Source organism: Mesocricetus auratus, unplaced genomic scaffold, assembly GCF_017639785.1.
Source record: "Mesocricetus auratus isolate SY011 unplaced genomic scaffold, BCM_Maur_2.0 Super-Scaffold_100022, whole genome shotgun sequence".
In the NCBI taxonomy this organism is placed as follows: domain Eukaryota; kingdom Metazoa; phylum Chordata; class Mammalia; order Rodentia; family Cricetidae; genus Mesocricetus; species Mesocricetus auratus.
The window spans coordinates 37,025,008-37,040,186 of record NW_024429203.1 but is presented as its reverse complement, the minus strand read 5'-3'; the positions used below and the strand labels follow the sequence as shown (position 1 = coordinate 37,040,186).

At 43.6% G+C, this 15,179-nt stretch overlaps 1 protein-coding gene across 2 annotated transcripts in view; it reads left to right on the top strand.

Annotated features, from left to right (window-relative positions):
* The window catches only part of Rec114 (REC114 meiotic recombination protein), an 83,387-nt gene that overhangs the window by 61,772 nt on the left and 6,436 nt on the right, over positions 1–15,179 (top strand). For both annotated transcript variants that reach the window (XM_005069325.4, XM_021226876.2), the window contains exon 3: positions 9,285–9,368. In XM_005069325.4, coding sequence (XP_005069382.1) covers positions 9,285–9,368 — 84 coding nt within the window. The remainder of the gene's footprint in view (positions 1–9,284; positions 9,369–15,179) is intronic.

Genomic DNA, 15,179 nt, shown 5'->3' with positions numbered 1-15,179 from the left:
AGATTACAGATGTGAACCAGCATGCCTGGCTTCAGTCTGGAAATTGATTCTGAGCACAAGGCTTAGTGAGCATAGGCTCACTCACTCTGCTTGCTTCCCTTCCAAGTCCTGACATCCCACTCCACCTGTTTTCATCTCTGAGTGTACGTAATGCCTCCGGCAGTTGTTCAGTCTTAAGTTGTTTATAATGAGTAGAATTTGTGACCCTCTTCATCCCTCTTAGGCAGAAATGGCATGATAGATTTTTAATTTCTACTAGTTTCCTCTCTGAAACCCACTCAGTGAAACTGCAAACGAAATGACCTATGGGTGATGTCTTCAACAAATAACATGGCCTGGCCTTCCAGTGACTCTCCAGGTATGAATGGATTAGTCAAATCACTGACAGCTAGAAGACCTGCATTGTCATCACTTATAGGAAGCAACCCAGGCAGTTGAATTTCCCATACCTTGAGGTCACCAAAGTCACACCCACAGGATGCAGGAGTCAACTTTTCTGAAAAGGTCTTTATTAACCACACAGGTCACTGAAGCATCAATAACTACAGTGGTTTTAAACAGCAATTATATTCAGATTTTTGTTTCAGAGTGTGGAAGTCCTTGTTATCTGCAGAATAGTAAGGAACCACAACCATTATCTTGAAATCCAACTAAAATGAGAGATAAAGCAAGCATTCACCCTGCATTTCCTGTCATTACCTAGAATATCAGAATAGTTGATGAAGAATCTTCTGAAAATGTATATATGTGTGCATACAGTTGCATGTGTGCATGCGGAGGTCAGAGGTCAGTCTTGGGTTTCTTTCCTTGGGAGCTACCCACTTTATTTTTTGAGTTAGTCTTATACTGGACCTGAGGCGCTCTGGTTCAGCTAGATGGCTGGATGGCCAGTGAACTCCAGGGGGAGCCACTTGTCTCTGCCTCCTCAGCACTGGGATTACAAACTCACACCACCATGGTGCTGGGGACCAGATTCAGGTCCTAATACTAATACTTTACTGACTGAGCCATCTCCACAGCTCTTATCTCTTCTGTGTTTTTGTTTAGTTGGTTTTGATTTTTGAGATAGTGTCTCACCACATAGCCCAGACTGGTCTCAATCTGAAACCTTCCTGCCTCTACCTGCTTGAGTGCTAGCATGATGGATGTGTGCCACCATGCTGGGCTGAAAGTTCCTCATCATAGATACGATGCAAGCTCATAAGTGAAGAAGGAATAAAAGTATCACTTTTTTCAAATTCTAATGAATTAGTGAGAACAGCAGTGCTCATAGTAACTGTTAATTCACACACACAGGGACAGACATGATGTGTCTGTAGTAGAGTGATGTAACAAAATCCAAAGAAAGATGGTAAGCCCGAATTTGCTCAGACTTCTTGATCTGTAAGGAATACTGGAGACAGGATGTATCTGAAAAGCATCCATGAAGGTACAAGAACAGTGTTCTGTAAGGGTAAGTCTAGGGAAGTGACAAACAATGGGCTGAGTGGCCTTTGTTTTCTGTTTGTCTGTGGTATGCATGTACTTGTGTGTGCATGTGTGTTAATGTGTGTGGGTGCACATGTCTGCAGGTAGAGGCCAGAGGTAACCCTGACTGATATTCATCAGGAACCATACACTTCATTTCTGAGGCAGGGGTCTTACTGGGACCTAGGTTTGGTAATTAGGCTAGACTAGCTGCCCAAGCTAGCCCAGAGGTCCACTTGTCTGCTCCTCACCAGACTAGGATTATAAAGTATCATTGTGCCTGGTTTTTTATGTGGATTCTTAGGATCAAATTGTTATACAGCCCCTACATTATATATTTCCCAATGGCTAAAAAGCATTCAGAAAGGAAAAATACCTTGTGAGCTATGAAAAATTCTATGTAATTCTTATTTCAGTGGCTGGGTAAAGCCTTGTTAGATGATAGCAGGCACAGTGTTTGCCTGTGGCTGCGTTCCCACTACAGGCCTGAGTTCACATGGGGCTTAGAGACTGCAAGACCCACACGCCTGAAGTATTTATTCAGCAGCCCTTTACGGGGCTGTTAATTGCTGATCTAAAGACCTGGTGATCAGCATCTCAACAAAGGTTGCAAGGGAAGATGAGAAAAGAAATGGAGAAGTCTACAAGACTGAAGGGACACAGCAGCCTGATGCCACACTATGGGGACAGTGTCCTGCCCAGTGCCACAATGTATGGATGCTATCCCACTTAGTGTCAGTGTGTGGATAGTATTCTGCTCTTTGTCACAGTGTGCAGATGGTATTTGGACACCTTTTCAGAAAATGAAGGAATGTAGAAAACCCCAGGAGACAGGGAAATGTGAGAATATCGGAGGCATTTGATAGCAGGAAAGAGTTTTTTGGGTTTTTGTTATTGTTTGGTTTGGTTTTTCAAGACAGGGTTTCTCCATGTAGCTTTAGCTGTTCTTGGCTGCCCTGGAACTCACTTTGTAGACCAGACTGGCCTCAAACTCACAGAGATCTGCCTGCCTCTGCCTCCCAAGTGCTGGGACTAAAGCTGTATGCTACCACCACCTGGCAGAGTTAATTTTTTTTTAATTTAAACCACTAATTGTACTTCCAGAGGTCCTGAGTTCAATTTCCAGCAACCACATGATGGCTCACAACCATTTGTAATGAGATTTGGTGCTCTCTTCTGGCATGCAAGCATACTTGCAGGCAGAAAACTATATACATAATAAAATCTTCAAAACAAAAGTTTTAAATTAGAAACAATCTTGTTTTACATGTCAATCCCAGTTCCCTCTCCCTCCCCTGCTCCCCACTGACCCCCTATCCCATTCTTTCTGCTCCCTAGTGAAGGTAAAGCCTTTCATGGGGGATCTTCAAAGTTTATCATATCATTTGGATCAGGGCCTAGGCCCTCCGCCATGTATCTAGACTGAGACAGTATCCCTCTATGTGGAATGGGCTCCTATTCGTATACTAGTGATAAATACTGATCTGATCCACTATCAGGGGCCCCATAGATTGCCCAGGCCTCCTAACTGACACCTGCATTCAGGGGGTCTGTGTCGGTCCTATGCTGGTTTCCCAGCTATCAGTCCGGGATTCATGAGTTCCACTTTTTTTGGGTCAGTTGTTTCTGTGGGTTTTTCCAGTCTGGTCTTGACCCCTTTACTCATCACTCCTCCCTCTCTGCAACTGGATTCCAGGAGTTCAGCTCAGCACTTAGCTGTGGGTGTCTGCTTCTGCTTCCATCAGCTACTGGATGAAGGCTCTATGAAGGTATATAAGGTAGTCATTACTCTCATTATAGAGGAAGGGCATTTAAGGTAGCCTCTCCATTATTGCTTAGATTGTTAGTTGGTATCATCCTTGTAGATCTCTGGACATTTCCCTAGTGCCAGATTTCTCTTTAAACCTATAATGGCTCCCTCTATTATGGTATCTCTTTTCTTGCTCTCCTGTATTCTTCATCCGACTCAATCTTCCTGCTCCCTCATGTCCTCCTTTCCCCTCCTCTTCTCCCCTTCTCTTTCTCCTAACTCCCTCTCCCATCCTCCCATGTTCCCAATTAGCTCAGGAGATCTTGTCCCTTTACCCTTCTGCAGGGGACCATGTGTGTGTCTCTTAGGGTCCTCCTTGTTTCTTAGCTTCTCTGGAGGTGTGGATTGTGGGCTGGTAATCCTTTGCGCTATGTCTAAAATCGGCTGTCAGATGTGGGGTTGGTGAATATCTTTTCCCATTCTGTGGGCTGCTGTTTTGTCTTGTTGATTGTGTCTTTTGCCTTACAGAAGCTTCTCAGTTACAGGTCCCATTTATTGTCAATCTTAGTGTCTGTGCTACTGGTGTTATGTTCATGAAGTGGTCTCCTGTACCAATTAGTTCGAAGGTACCTCCCACTTTCTCTTCTAAGAGGTTCAGTATGACTGGATTTATCTTGAGGTGTTTGATCCATTTGGACTGAATTTTTGTGCATTGTGATAGATATGGGTCTATCTGCAGTCTTCTACACACCAGCATCCAGTTATGCCAGCATCATTTGTTGAAGATGCTTTCTTTTTTCCATTGTATAATTTTAGCTTCTTGGCCAAAGATCAGGTGTTCATACGTGTATGGGTTAATGTCGGGGTGTTCAATTCGGTTCCATTGGTCTACCGGTCTATTTCTGTGCCAATACCAAAGTTTTTCAGGACTATGGCTTTAAGAAATTTGTTTTGTTTTTGTAGTTTTTGGTTTTTCTTCCATTTCTTTAAGAGATTTTCCCATATCCTCCTTGAGGGCCTCTATCATTTTCATGAAATTGTTTTAAAGGTCATTCTCTTCTGCTTCATCTACTGGTGTAGAGTTCCCTAGACACTGGTGGTGTCATATGGTTTTTCTGTTGTTGAATGTGTTCTTATATTGTCTTCTTCCCATCCCTTCTTCCAGTGGGTGGAGACGGGACTAGTACTGGGATGTTGACAGACCCTATATGGGCTGTTCCTCTGGGACAGGTTCCCCGTGTGCAGGCCCCAAGCCTCAGGAGGCTTTGAGTAGGGCACCGGAAGGTGATCCGGAAACAGGCCCATGCTTATCTCCTCCCGTGGGTAGAGAGGGGACTAGGATGCTGGCAGACTCTGGATGGGCTGGTTGCCAAGATGGGTTCCCCAGTGTGCAGTCCCCAGGCCTCAGGAAGCTCCAAGTAGGGCACCAGAAGGCAGATGAGTTGTTAATTTTTAAAAATTGGTTTTGTAGTTATGTTTTAAGTGACCTTAGCCTTGAAGAAGTATATCTTGTGATATTTACAGATAATCTATCTTAGTTTCAGAATAGAATGATCCAGGGAATGGGTGGCTGTCGAGTGGGTGTAAATGAAGTGACATGGGCTGTGTGATGACAGCTGTAACCAGAAGATCACTTCATTGTGCTATTTTTCTCTATTCCTGTATGCATGTTTGAAAATTTACATTACAGGATACAAAAAATATTGAATCTGTGGTGGAGGCAAGGGGTTGGAAGTTTTAGGGCAGTCTGGACTGTGAGATGATACCATGTCTCAAAAAATGAAAACAGAAAATAGATCTCCAAGCAAAAGGTTTCATTTGGGATTCAACAAGGAATAAGATTATAGTCACAGTGCAAGGGGCCTCTGGTGTCTCCAGGCTTTATTAGGAAGGACAAAAGCTTTGTACACTGCTTGGAAAGAAGGCCTGTGGACACAGCCTGTGGAGAGCCAGAGAGAGAGAGCTGATTGCTCAACCTGCAGTTATCATGTGAGACCAGTCACTGAGTCATAGCAGGTGGCTTTGTTGGGGTGAACATATGTAGCAGGTAGGTGTCTATGACCCAGCCTCTTGACTCTGGTTCAGTAATTGGCAGGAATGACTGGTGTAATCAGTGCCACAGAGTGGGCCTTATATTGTGGTCACTATTTACTATTCATTTATCTTATCTTTACATTGCCTGTAGTCAGCATGAGACCAACTGGTTGTGTTTCTGAGATGGATGGATGGATGGATGGATGGATGGATGGATGGATGGATGGATGGATGGATGGATGGATGGATGGATATCAGGCACGGCATCCACACACAGGAGGTCACTATGTGGCATCTCAGCTTGGATGTGATCATCAGTCTGAGACATGATGTTTGTTTTCATGGGAAGTATGGGGTGGCTGGCCCTTGTTCCTTCTTTGTTACAACATTGCAATTTTTTTTAATGAATTAGAAATACCCACATTCAAGTCTTAGACTAAAATCTAACCCTGACTCAGTTACAAATTGTTTTTATTGCCTATCTCATTGCTCTTTATTAACTTAATAATCATTGGTTATACTGTTGAAAGTACACATTTTAGGACCCTAATTCCTTTTGCTTCCCTCACATTGATGCAGTTCTACAAAGACTCTTATTGTGGATATTTTTCCTATTTTCAGTGTAATTTGAACCTCATAAACCAGGAGCTTCCTAAGTGAGTAGAAACATATCGTTGAAGCTTTGGGCAAGATCTCGTTTTTTAAATACATCCCCTGGCATATGAATGCCTGCTCCCCTTCAAGAAGCCTTTGGCATCCAGAGTTTGGGACTGAGAGGATTATCAGTGGTTAGTCATCAAGCTATTTTTGTAACTACAGTCTCTATGCTGCTTCCCTCGGATTCAGGGTTTTCTAACAGGTGGGAATGCTTTGTTATTTTCATGAAAGTGAAGTGCCCTGTTCACATCAAAGCTTATCAAGTCATACTTGTCATGAGCTTAAAGCTGGTTTATCTTGCTGAGTACCAGTGACCCTACCTGCCATGACATCCTCCTGGGTAGCGACTGGCTTACACTGGCCAGCAAAGTTGGAGCCAGGAGGCACCTGAGGCTGTATGGACAAGCAGACCTGTAATCTCAGCATCTGGGAGGCTGAGACAGGAGGACTGCCAAATTAGAGGCCAGTGTGGGCTACATAGCAAGACTCTGGAAAGGGTTGGGGAGGGGCTGAAGGGTGGGGTTCAGTGAGGAAAAGAAACCTGGGAGGGTGAGGGCAAAGGTGTTCTTGTGGCCATCCTTAGACTTAGCACCTGAGTCTTTGGGTCCTTTGGTACTTCTCTTGATGGCTTTCCTCTTTGTTTATGGAGTTTTTATTGTTAATTTTTTTTCTTGAGATTGGGCCTCACTCTGGACTTCACTTTGTAGCTCAGGCTGACTTTGAGCTTATGGCAATCTTCCTGTTTTAGCTTTACAGGTACTGGGATTATGACAGGATCCACCATGGCAAGCATTAGGTGTGATTTGGGGGATCGAGGACCACAGGGTGACCAGACTCTGGAAACGAGCTGCACAGTACATCATGCAGGAAAGCCACTGTGTGCAACTGTCCTTACAGAGATGTGTACCACAGGGCCCCTTGGAATCGAGTGCCATTTTAGCCAAAGAACCTCTGGGATACTTAGCCCAAGGCCAGCAAAATAAAGGTGGTCAGAGTATGAAGGGAGAAAGGGGAGAGTCAGGCACAGGCCAGAGATGGGCCCCAACATTCTGTGCTGCAGACAGGCTGAATATGAAGTACAAAGTGACAGCAAAATGACCTGGCTTTCAGATATCACTTAATTTCAATACATAGTTTTAAAAGTGGATGTGATATAAAATATTTTCCTTTTAAACTCTTGTTTTTAGAGCTGCATTTCACATTAACTAACTTGGGGCTATGGTGTGGTTCAGCAGGAAAGGGCTTGCTGCATAAGCTGGACCACCTGAATTTGACCCCTGGAGCCCTCGTAAAAGGTGGAAGGAGGGAAAACACTCCTGTTGGCTGACCTCTGACCTCCACATTTGTGCGTGCACACACACACCAGTAATAAAGAAAAAAAATATAGTACCCACAGTGAGTGTAAAACATGCTGGATTTCACAAACCAATTTTAATTATTTTAAAAATACTATTTAATTGTTTATTTTCTACATATTTGACACATTTTCATATGTTAGGCTAAATCAATTTTTTTATTATATTTTATGTAAAATATAATAAATCAAATAAACAAAATATAAAATGTTGCTGGGCGGTGGTGGCGCACGCCTTTAATCCCAGCACCCGGGAGGCAGAGGCAGGCGGATCTCTGTGAGTTCGAGGCCAGGCTGGACCGACAGCCTCCAAAACAATACAGAGAAACCCTGTCTCGTAAAACCAAAAAAAAAAATATATAAAATGTTAAAATGACATTTATCAGTATCTTTCTAAAATGATAACTAGAAAACTTTAAGTTACATATGTAGCTCAAATTCTATTTCTACTGTACAGCACTGATAAGAGTTTTGATTCTTTTTTATTAGTTGCATGTTATTACCTTGCACAGCACCCACAATTTAATCAGTCCATCTTTGATATGAGCAGTTGAGGAAAAGTCCTAGAGAGATGGCTCAGCAGTTAAGAGCACTTACAGCTCTGACAGAGGAACTGGGTTTGGTTTCTTGCACTCACATGACTCACAACCAACCTGCTGTAATTCCTGTTTAAGGAGTTGCAGTGCCCTCTTCTGGACTATGTAGGCACTACAGCCATATGATGTACATAAATACACTAAGCCTAATAATATGAGTTCAGTCCCCAGACCCACGTGTTGGAAGGAGATTGATCCCTGCAAGATGTCCTCTTAGAGCTAGCCAGTAGTATATCTGAGCATTGGAAACACAATTGTAATTAACTCCACACCTGTATGATGGCATCCCTCCACCTTATCCCTCCTGCCAAATTAAATAATAAACGAATGCAATCAAATTTAATGCAGTGATGCCTATCCTATCCACACATCATGTCAGAATGAGTGCAGGCTGACCTATAGATGTGTCCTCAACATTTGGACTATTAGGGCAAAGGATAAACACATTTGCATTATCAGTATTATCAAATCGTCTCTTGTAATCACTACATTAATATGTACTCTATACCTTCATTACAGCCTGCCGCCTGAAACAACAGCTTATCATTTGGGGTGTGATAATTACACATTTCTTTTTACTAATCTGAGAATTTTTGTTTTGATTTTGAAACTGAGTCTCATTATGAAACTTGGGTAGGCCTCAAACTTGTGGGACCCTCCCAACTCAGGTCTCCTGATTATGTCTGGTGTAAACCACCATGCCAGACTGAGGAAGTTTTAAGGGGAAACCATAAATTCTTTGCCTGACTTCCTGTTCTGTTTTTAAGAACACTTTGTCACTAGGGATTTAGGAGAAACTGAGGAGGCTGGAATGGTCAAGGGTGTCTTCCTGGGTTTACTTGACCTTTGAGTTCTTGACCTCAGGTGAGGAAACTGCCCACAAGGAGTTTTTGTTCTTTCTAACTCAGGCTGCATCCCTAGCAGCTTAAGAGGTGCAGGCCAGAGTCCTTGATGTCTGTTCTGCAGACAGTGCAAGGCCCTCTCTGCACTCCCTGCCCCATCAGATATAAATAAAGAACTGAATACTCAAAAAACCAGATGGCCTCATGTTTTCTATTATTGGGAAAATAAGGTTGTTATTAGTGGGTTGTTATTAGTTCTTAGCAGTGGGTCTGATAAAACTCAAACAAGAATAGCGAAGCCTGTTTCTTGAGACTAGGTGGTGGTTTGGGCAAAGCTGGAAGCCTAGAAATGTGTTGTACAGCAAGTATGAATGGAATATTTACTACTTTGGTATCGTTTTAATACAAAGGGGCAAAGAACCATTTTTTAAATGAGTGCCAGGACTTGGCACTGGTGGGGTGTTCACCTCAGCATTCGGTGGCTGTGAAGAATAGGCACTGGCTTGTTCATAGGAAGCAGCAAGACTATCTCCAGTGTTCCTTTCTGCTTCTGTCACTAACCCCACATAATTGCTTTTTTTCAGGAAGGGTTTTCACTCATTGGCAGCAAGAGCTGGTTGAAGATTGTAAGACGTGAGGACTGCCTTCTGTTTGGAACAACGATAAAGGTAAGATGACACAGAACTGTGTGGCCAGCCATGTTTACACTAATGCCCCTCTCTTCCTGTTGCTGTGTGTTTGGCAGGGTTTGCTACAGGGAGCTCTGGGTGGGGGAACCAGTGATGGGAAGATGGTGTGTTGAAGAAAGGTTTGCCCAGTAAGCATAGCCCACAGCAAGCTGGAGCTACCCCTGGTGTGCAGCCTTGCGGGCTATGCAGCCTCTCTGCCCTGAGCACTGGGTTGGCACTATGTGTCTGGTGAGTTAGATGTTGGAAAGGGTATTTTTTGACATTCTATTGAATATGTATGTTCATTTTTTCTCAGTGTAATATTAAAAAATAAGATCTGGGTGTGGTGGTGCACACCTCTAATCCCACCACTCAGGAAGCAGAGGCAGGCTGAACTCTGAGACTACATAGTGAGTCCCAAGTCAGCCAGGGCTATGTAGAAGAACCCTGTCTCAAAACAAAACAAACAAACAAAAAAGTCCCTGGCCAGTAAGATGGCTTAGTGGATAAAAGCACTTGCTGCCATGCCTGATACCCTGCGTTCAATCTGTGGGACCCATAAAACGAACAGAGAGAACCCACACCCATAAGATACAGTCTGACCCCCATGGGATGGCACCTTGGACAGATCAGTCACCTGTAACTCAGATCCAGGGGACCTTACTCTCTCTTGTGACCTCTGTGGGCATCCACACACATATGCACATAAATAAATAATTGAAGTAAATCTTTAAAAAATAAAATTCCTTTTTGTTTGCTAGTTGTATTAAACATGAAGGCTAATCCTCAGGAGAGAAACATGCAAACTCATCACATTTTTGGTACCCTTCAAAAATGACCATGGAAACCAGTTTGTTAACATCTACTAAACATATAATAAGCATCTAGGGGAAAGGTGCTACTTTTTAAGTAACTCACAAACCTTAGGAATTAAAGGAGAGCTCAGGAACATCTAGTGGACAGATCTTAGCCTGGAGCACAGACCCCCCAAAAAGCCTCTCAAAGTTCAGGGGGGTCTAGGAACATATAGGCATTTTCAGTGACCTCTAACTTGTCTGTTCTCTCTGCTATGGACGTGGATGACAAATTGCGATAGTATGGAACTTCCCACAGTGGACCCCAAATACTTCCCTGTCACAGTGCAGTTGTTCGTCTCAGATGTCACTTATGCTCATAGTATCTCAAGATGGCTACAGTCCTGGCATTTAACCTTTTACAATATAACAAGAAAGCCTACATGAGCAGTTCACAGGTAGTGTTCTGAGTCAGTCAGTTTATTTATTATTCTCTCATGTATTACATCGTATAGTTTCCCCTCCCTCCTCTCTTCCCAGTCTCTCCCTCACTCCCCCTTCCCAGATCTAATGGCAAATTTCATGATGTCATTTTTTTAACAGCTGAGTAATAAATACTCAGCTGTGTAAATGTACCATACTTTCTTTATCCATTCTTCTGTTAAGGGACATCTAGGTTGTTTCCAGTTTCTGGCTCTTATGAACAGAGCTGCTATCAACACACACTAAGCTATCCTGCAGGCCTCTCCAAATACTTTTTTTTCATTACATTTTTTTATTTAAATTAGAAACATACTTGCTTCACATGTCAATCCCAGCTCCCTCTCCCACCCCTCCTCCCTTGCTCCTCCACCAGCCCCCCACCCCAAGCTTCCCAGCCAAATATACACAACATTCCCTAGGGAGGGTAAGGCTGTCCATGGGGATCCCCATAATCTGTCATTTCATCTGGGGCAGGGCCTAGGCCCTCTCCCATGTGTCCAGGCTGAGAGAGCATCTCTCCATGTGGAATGGGCTCCCAGAGTTCATCTGTACACCATGGTAAACACTGGTCTACTACCCAAGGCCCCAGAGATTGCTGAGGCCTCCTCACTGACATTCAGGGGGTCTGGATCAGTCCCCTGCTGGTCTCTCAGCCATCAGTCTGGGGTCCAAGAGTTCCCCCTTGTCAGGTCAGCTGTTTCTATGGGTTTCACCAGCACAGTCTTGACCCCTTTGCTCATCGTTCCTCCCTCTCTGTCACTGGGTTCCAGGAGTCAGTTCAGTGTTTAGCTGTGGGTTATCTGCCTCTGCTTCCATCAGTCACTGATGAAGGTTCCAGAATAACATATAAGGTAGTCCTCAATCTCATTATCAGGAAGGGGCTATTAATGTAGTCTCTCCACTATTGCTTAGATTGCCAGTTAGTGTTATCCTTGTAGATCTCTGGAAATCTTACTATAGTGTCAGCTCTCCTCAAACCTATAATGACTCCCTCTATTATGGTATCTCATTCTGTTCTCCTTTATTCTTCCCCCGACTCAACCTTCCTGCTCCCCCATGTCTTCCTCCCTCCCCCTCTTTTTACCTCAGTTCCCTCTCCCCTCCACCCATGCTCCCAATCTGCTCAGGAGATCTTGACTCATTCCCCCCCCCCTTTTTTTTTTGTTTTTTGTTTTTCAAGACAGGGTTTCTCTGTATTGCTTTGGAGCCTGTCCTGGAACTCGCTCTGTAGACCAGGCTGGCCTCGAACTCACAGAGATCCGCTTGCCTCTGTGCTGGGATTAAAGACATGGGCCACCAACGTCCAGCTGCCTCATTCCCCATCTCTGGGGTATCATGCATATCTCTCTTGGGAACCTCCATGTTTCCCAGACTCACTGGCAATGCTTCCCAAATACTTTTGACACTTAGTAAAATCATGTTTCTTTTCTCCTTTCTGCTGCCTTAATGTCACATAACAACTGTCGAATTCTACCTTCTGTCTTAGCTAGCTTCTTGCTTTGGATCACTTTAATTCCTAAGTACTATGCAACATATACTATTGTTTAAATTGACAAATAGAGGTAAAGTTTGCATTTCTGTAGCAGAAATTTAACATAATTTAGATTCTTCAGATAGTAATCACTGTTTTCTCTCCTCAGGCAGGATACACAGACTAAAATAGGCTTGTGAGGTGGGTCTCCTTCCTTTGAACAGTTCTGACCACTAGTGAGAATAATGGCCAGTTGGCTAACAGCAGATATTTCATTCCTATCTGGAGGGTACTTTGGATGAAAGGAGTAAGTCTAAACCAGGTGAACTTCGTTTCTCATCCCAGTAACTCACTAAAGACATTTTATTGATTTTGTCCAGCCGGGGCTTTGAGGATTACTTGTTGGTTTCAAAGCAAATTCACTGAAACTTGTTCTCTGAATGTATTAGTCAATTTTCCATTGCTATAATGAAATAACCGGCTAGGTTACTTCATGAAGAAAAAGGGTTTATATAGCGTACAGTCTTGGAGGTTCAAGGGACTGGCCTTCTTGCTGACAAATATCTCAAAATGGTACAGGGCAAGAACCAGAAAGCAAACATATGTCTAGCCTCTCCCAGTGACCTTCTGTAATCTAATGACCTCCTAAAGGCCTGACCTCTCAATACTCCAAGGTTAATACCTGACCTCTTGGGCCACAAGACCAGGCGCAGTTTGAACAGATGATCCCTCAGCATGCAGGTTTTCTGTCCTCCTGAACATTCTGACAGTTCAGACAGTCAGGTGAGAGTCATGGCAGTGGCTATTCTTAGGATCTCAGAGGAAAGCACAATGGGTGTGTAAGCTCTCTGATGCCTCCCTGGCTCTGTGTGGCACTGAGGTAGCACATCATCCAGGCAGGGTGACAACTAGCTGCTGTAGAGTGGCTTGTCAGGGTGTCGGCACTTGCTGAGCCCGCCCCCTCCTAGGAAGAAAAGCCCCTGCTTTGCTGACTGGAGACAGCCAGCATTCAGCCTCACTCCCTGTCCTCAGGAGGTCTGTGGAAGGTGGAGTTTCTGTTATTACCTAACTTGAAAGGATCTACTTCCCATCAGAACCACTTCAAATACTGTAATTCCCTGGGCGACTGACAGCAGAGACTGTCTTGTCAGTTTGTGAATTTAAGAATGTTTTTCTCGGAGCTGGAGAAATGGCTCAGCAGACAGGAGAACTTACTGTTCTTCAAGAGGGCCAGAGTTCTGTTCCCAGCACCCACACCAGACCACTCACCCACAACTGCCTGTAACTGCAGCTCCAGATCTGAAACCCTCTTCTGGTCTCTGTGGGCTCATGTGACATGCACACGCAGATGTGTATACACAGACCTTTTTTGGGGGGGGGGTTTATGAGACAGGGTTTCTCTGTATTGTTTTGGAGGCTGTTGGTCCAGCCCAGCCTCGAACTCACAGAGATCCGCCTGCCTCTGCCTCCCGAGTGCTGGGGTTACAGGCGTGCGCCACCACTGTCCGGCTACACAGACCTTTTAAAGACCCTTTTGTTCCCAAAAAGATCTTTGAAAATAAATGTCAAGAGTCTCATCCTAGCACACCTTTAGGTTGGCCAGTTGGTAGTGAGGATGGAAAATGAAGATGTGTTTTTTTTGTTGTTGTTGTTGTTGTTTTTATAGTCTCCCTGGTGTGTGCTGCTTTTAGCTCAGGTCTATATGCACTGGGGTGCGTTTCTAACTCCAGACAGTCAGCTCAGATTCCTCCTGAGAACTTGACAGATGTAGATAGGGACGACAGGCACAGATGTCACACATAAGGCCTTCCCTCTCAGTAAGCCCTAAGTGTCTAAACTGGTTCCTACATGCTCCATCCAGAGTCACAACTGCTGAAGGGGTGTGTGCCTGTTCACTTGCTGTGTTAACGCTGCAGTTCTCAGCAGTCACAAAGTTCTCAGTTTTGGTGCCTGTGACTTTTAAGGGTAAAGGATCCCACAGGTATCTTTCTACAGCACCTAGAGTAGGATGAGTTCAAAATAACCAAGTGAGAAACCAGGTGGCTAACATGCCATTTCCTTTCCTCATGGAAGGCTGCTTCTAATGACTTGATACTTTGGGAATTATTCACCCAAGAAGACTCAAAGGCTAAAGGCAGTAATAAGCACACACAAAAGAAAAATACAAATTAACTAGAAAACTGAAGAAAAATCTTTCAAGCTCAATTATAACCAGAGAAATGCAAGTTTGAAAATCTGTTTACCTAGTATGTGATGAAAATGAATAAACATCTCAGTTCTGGAGTGCACAGGGAATAGGCACATGGGCAAGTCTACATTTAGGCATTTTTAATACAAAGATGCTTTCAGAGTTTATAAAGCTCTGTGTGTGGTTTGTGATAGGGGAAGGCTGGGGCAACCTGAATATCTGTCAGTAGGAGGCCAGTTAAATAAAGGGATAGGCTTCGGCTTCCAGAAGTAATGAGCTATACTTCTATTTTTATACACCCATTGAATAGAAAATTAGGCTACAGCACTGTAGCTTAAAAATATGCACAAAATACAACCTGCATATTATGTATTATATAGGAGAGCTCTAAGATGTCTTCTAATCTATCCAGACTCAGAAGATGTCCAAGGGAGTGATGACAGTTAACTCACACTCAGAAAGTAAATAGAAATACCAATAGAAGCAGGGTGGTGAGGGGATAGGGCATGCTACACACTCCCTAGAGCCCAAGACTTTGGCTCTGCTTTGACGAGTTTTATTTAAACAGAATAAATTGATCCGGGGGAAAGTCAACAATTGGATTATAGGAACTTTGATAATCTTGCTGAGGTTAGAAGTGTTTTCACACTAACACATGTGTTTTACATATTTACATATAGTAAAAGAGTGTTCGTCTCAGCACCTGCTTTCTTTAGGGTGAAAGTTGAACAAATGCATTCAGTGCTGCTTGGGTGGCTTTATGTGGGTTGGCTCATCCAGACAGAGTACTAGCCTGGAAGAAGGAAACTGTTACTAATGGTTTTATGTTATTACAACCCAGGTCCATTTTTAAGCTTACAATCCTAACTCTGATG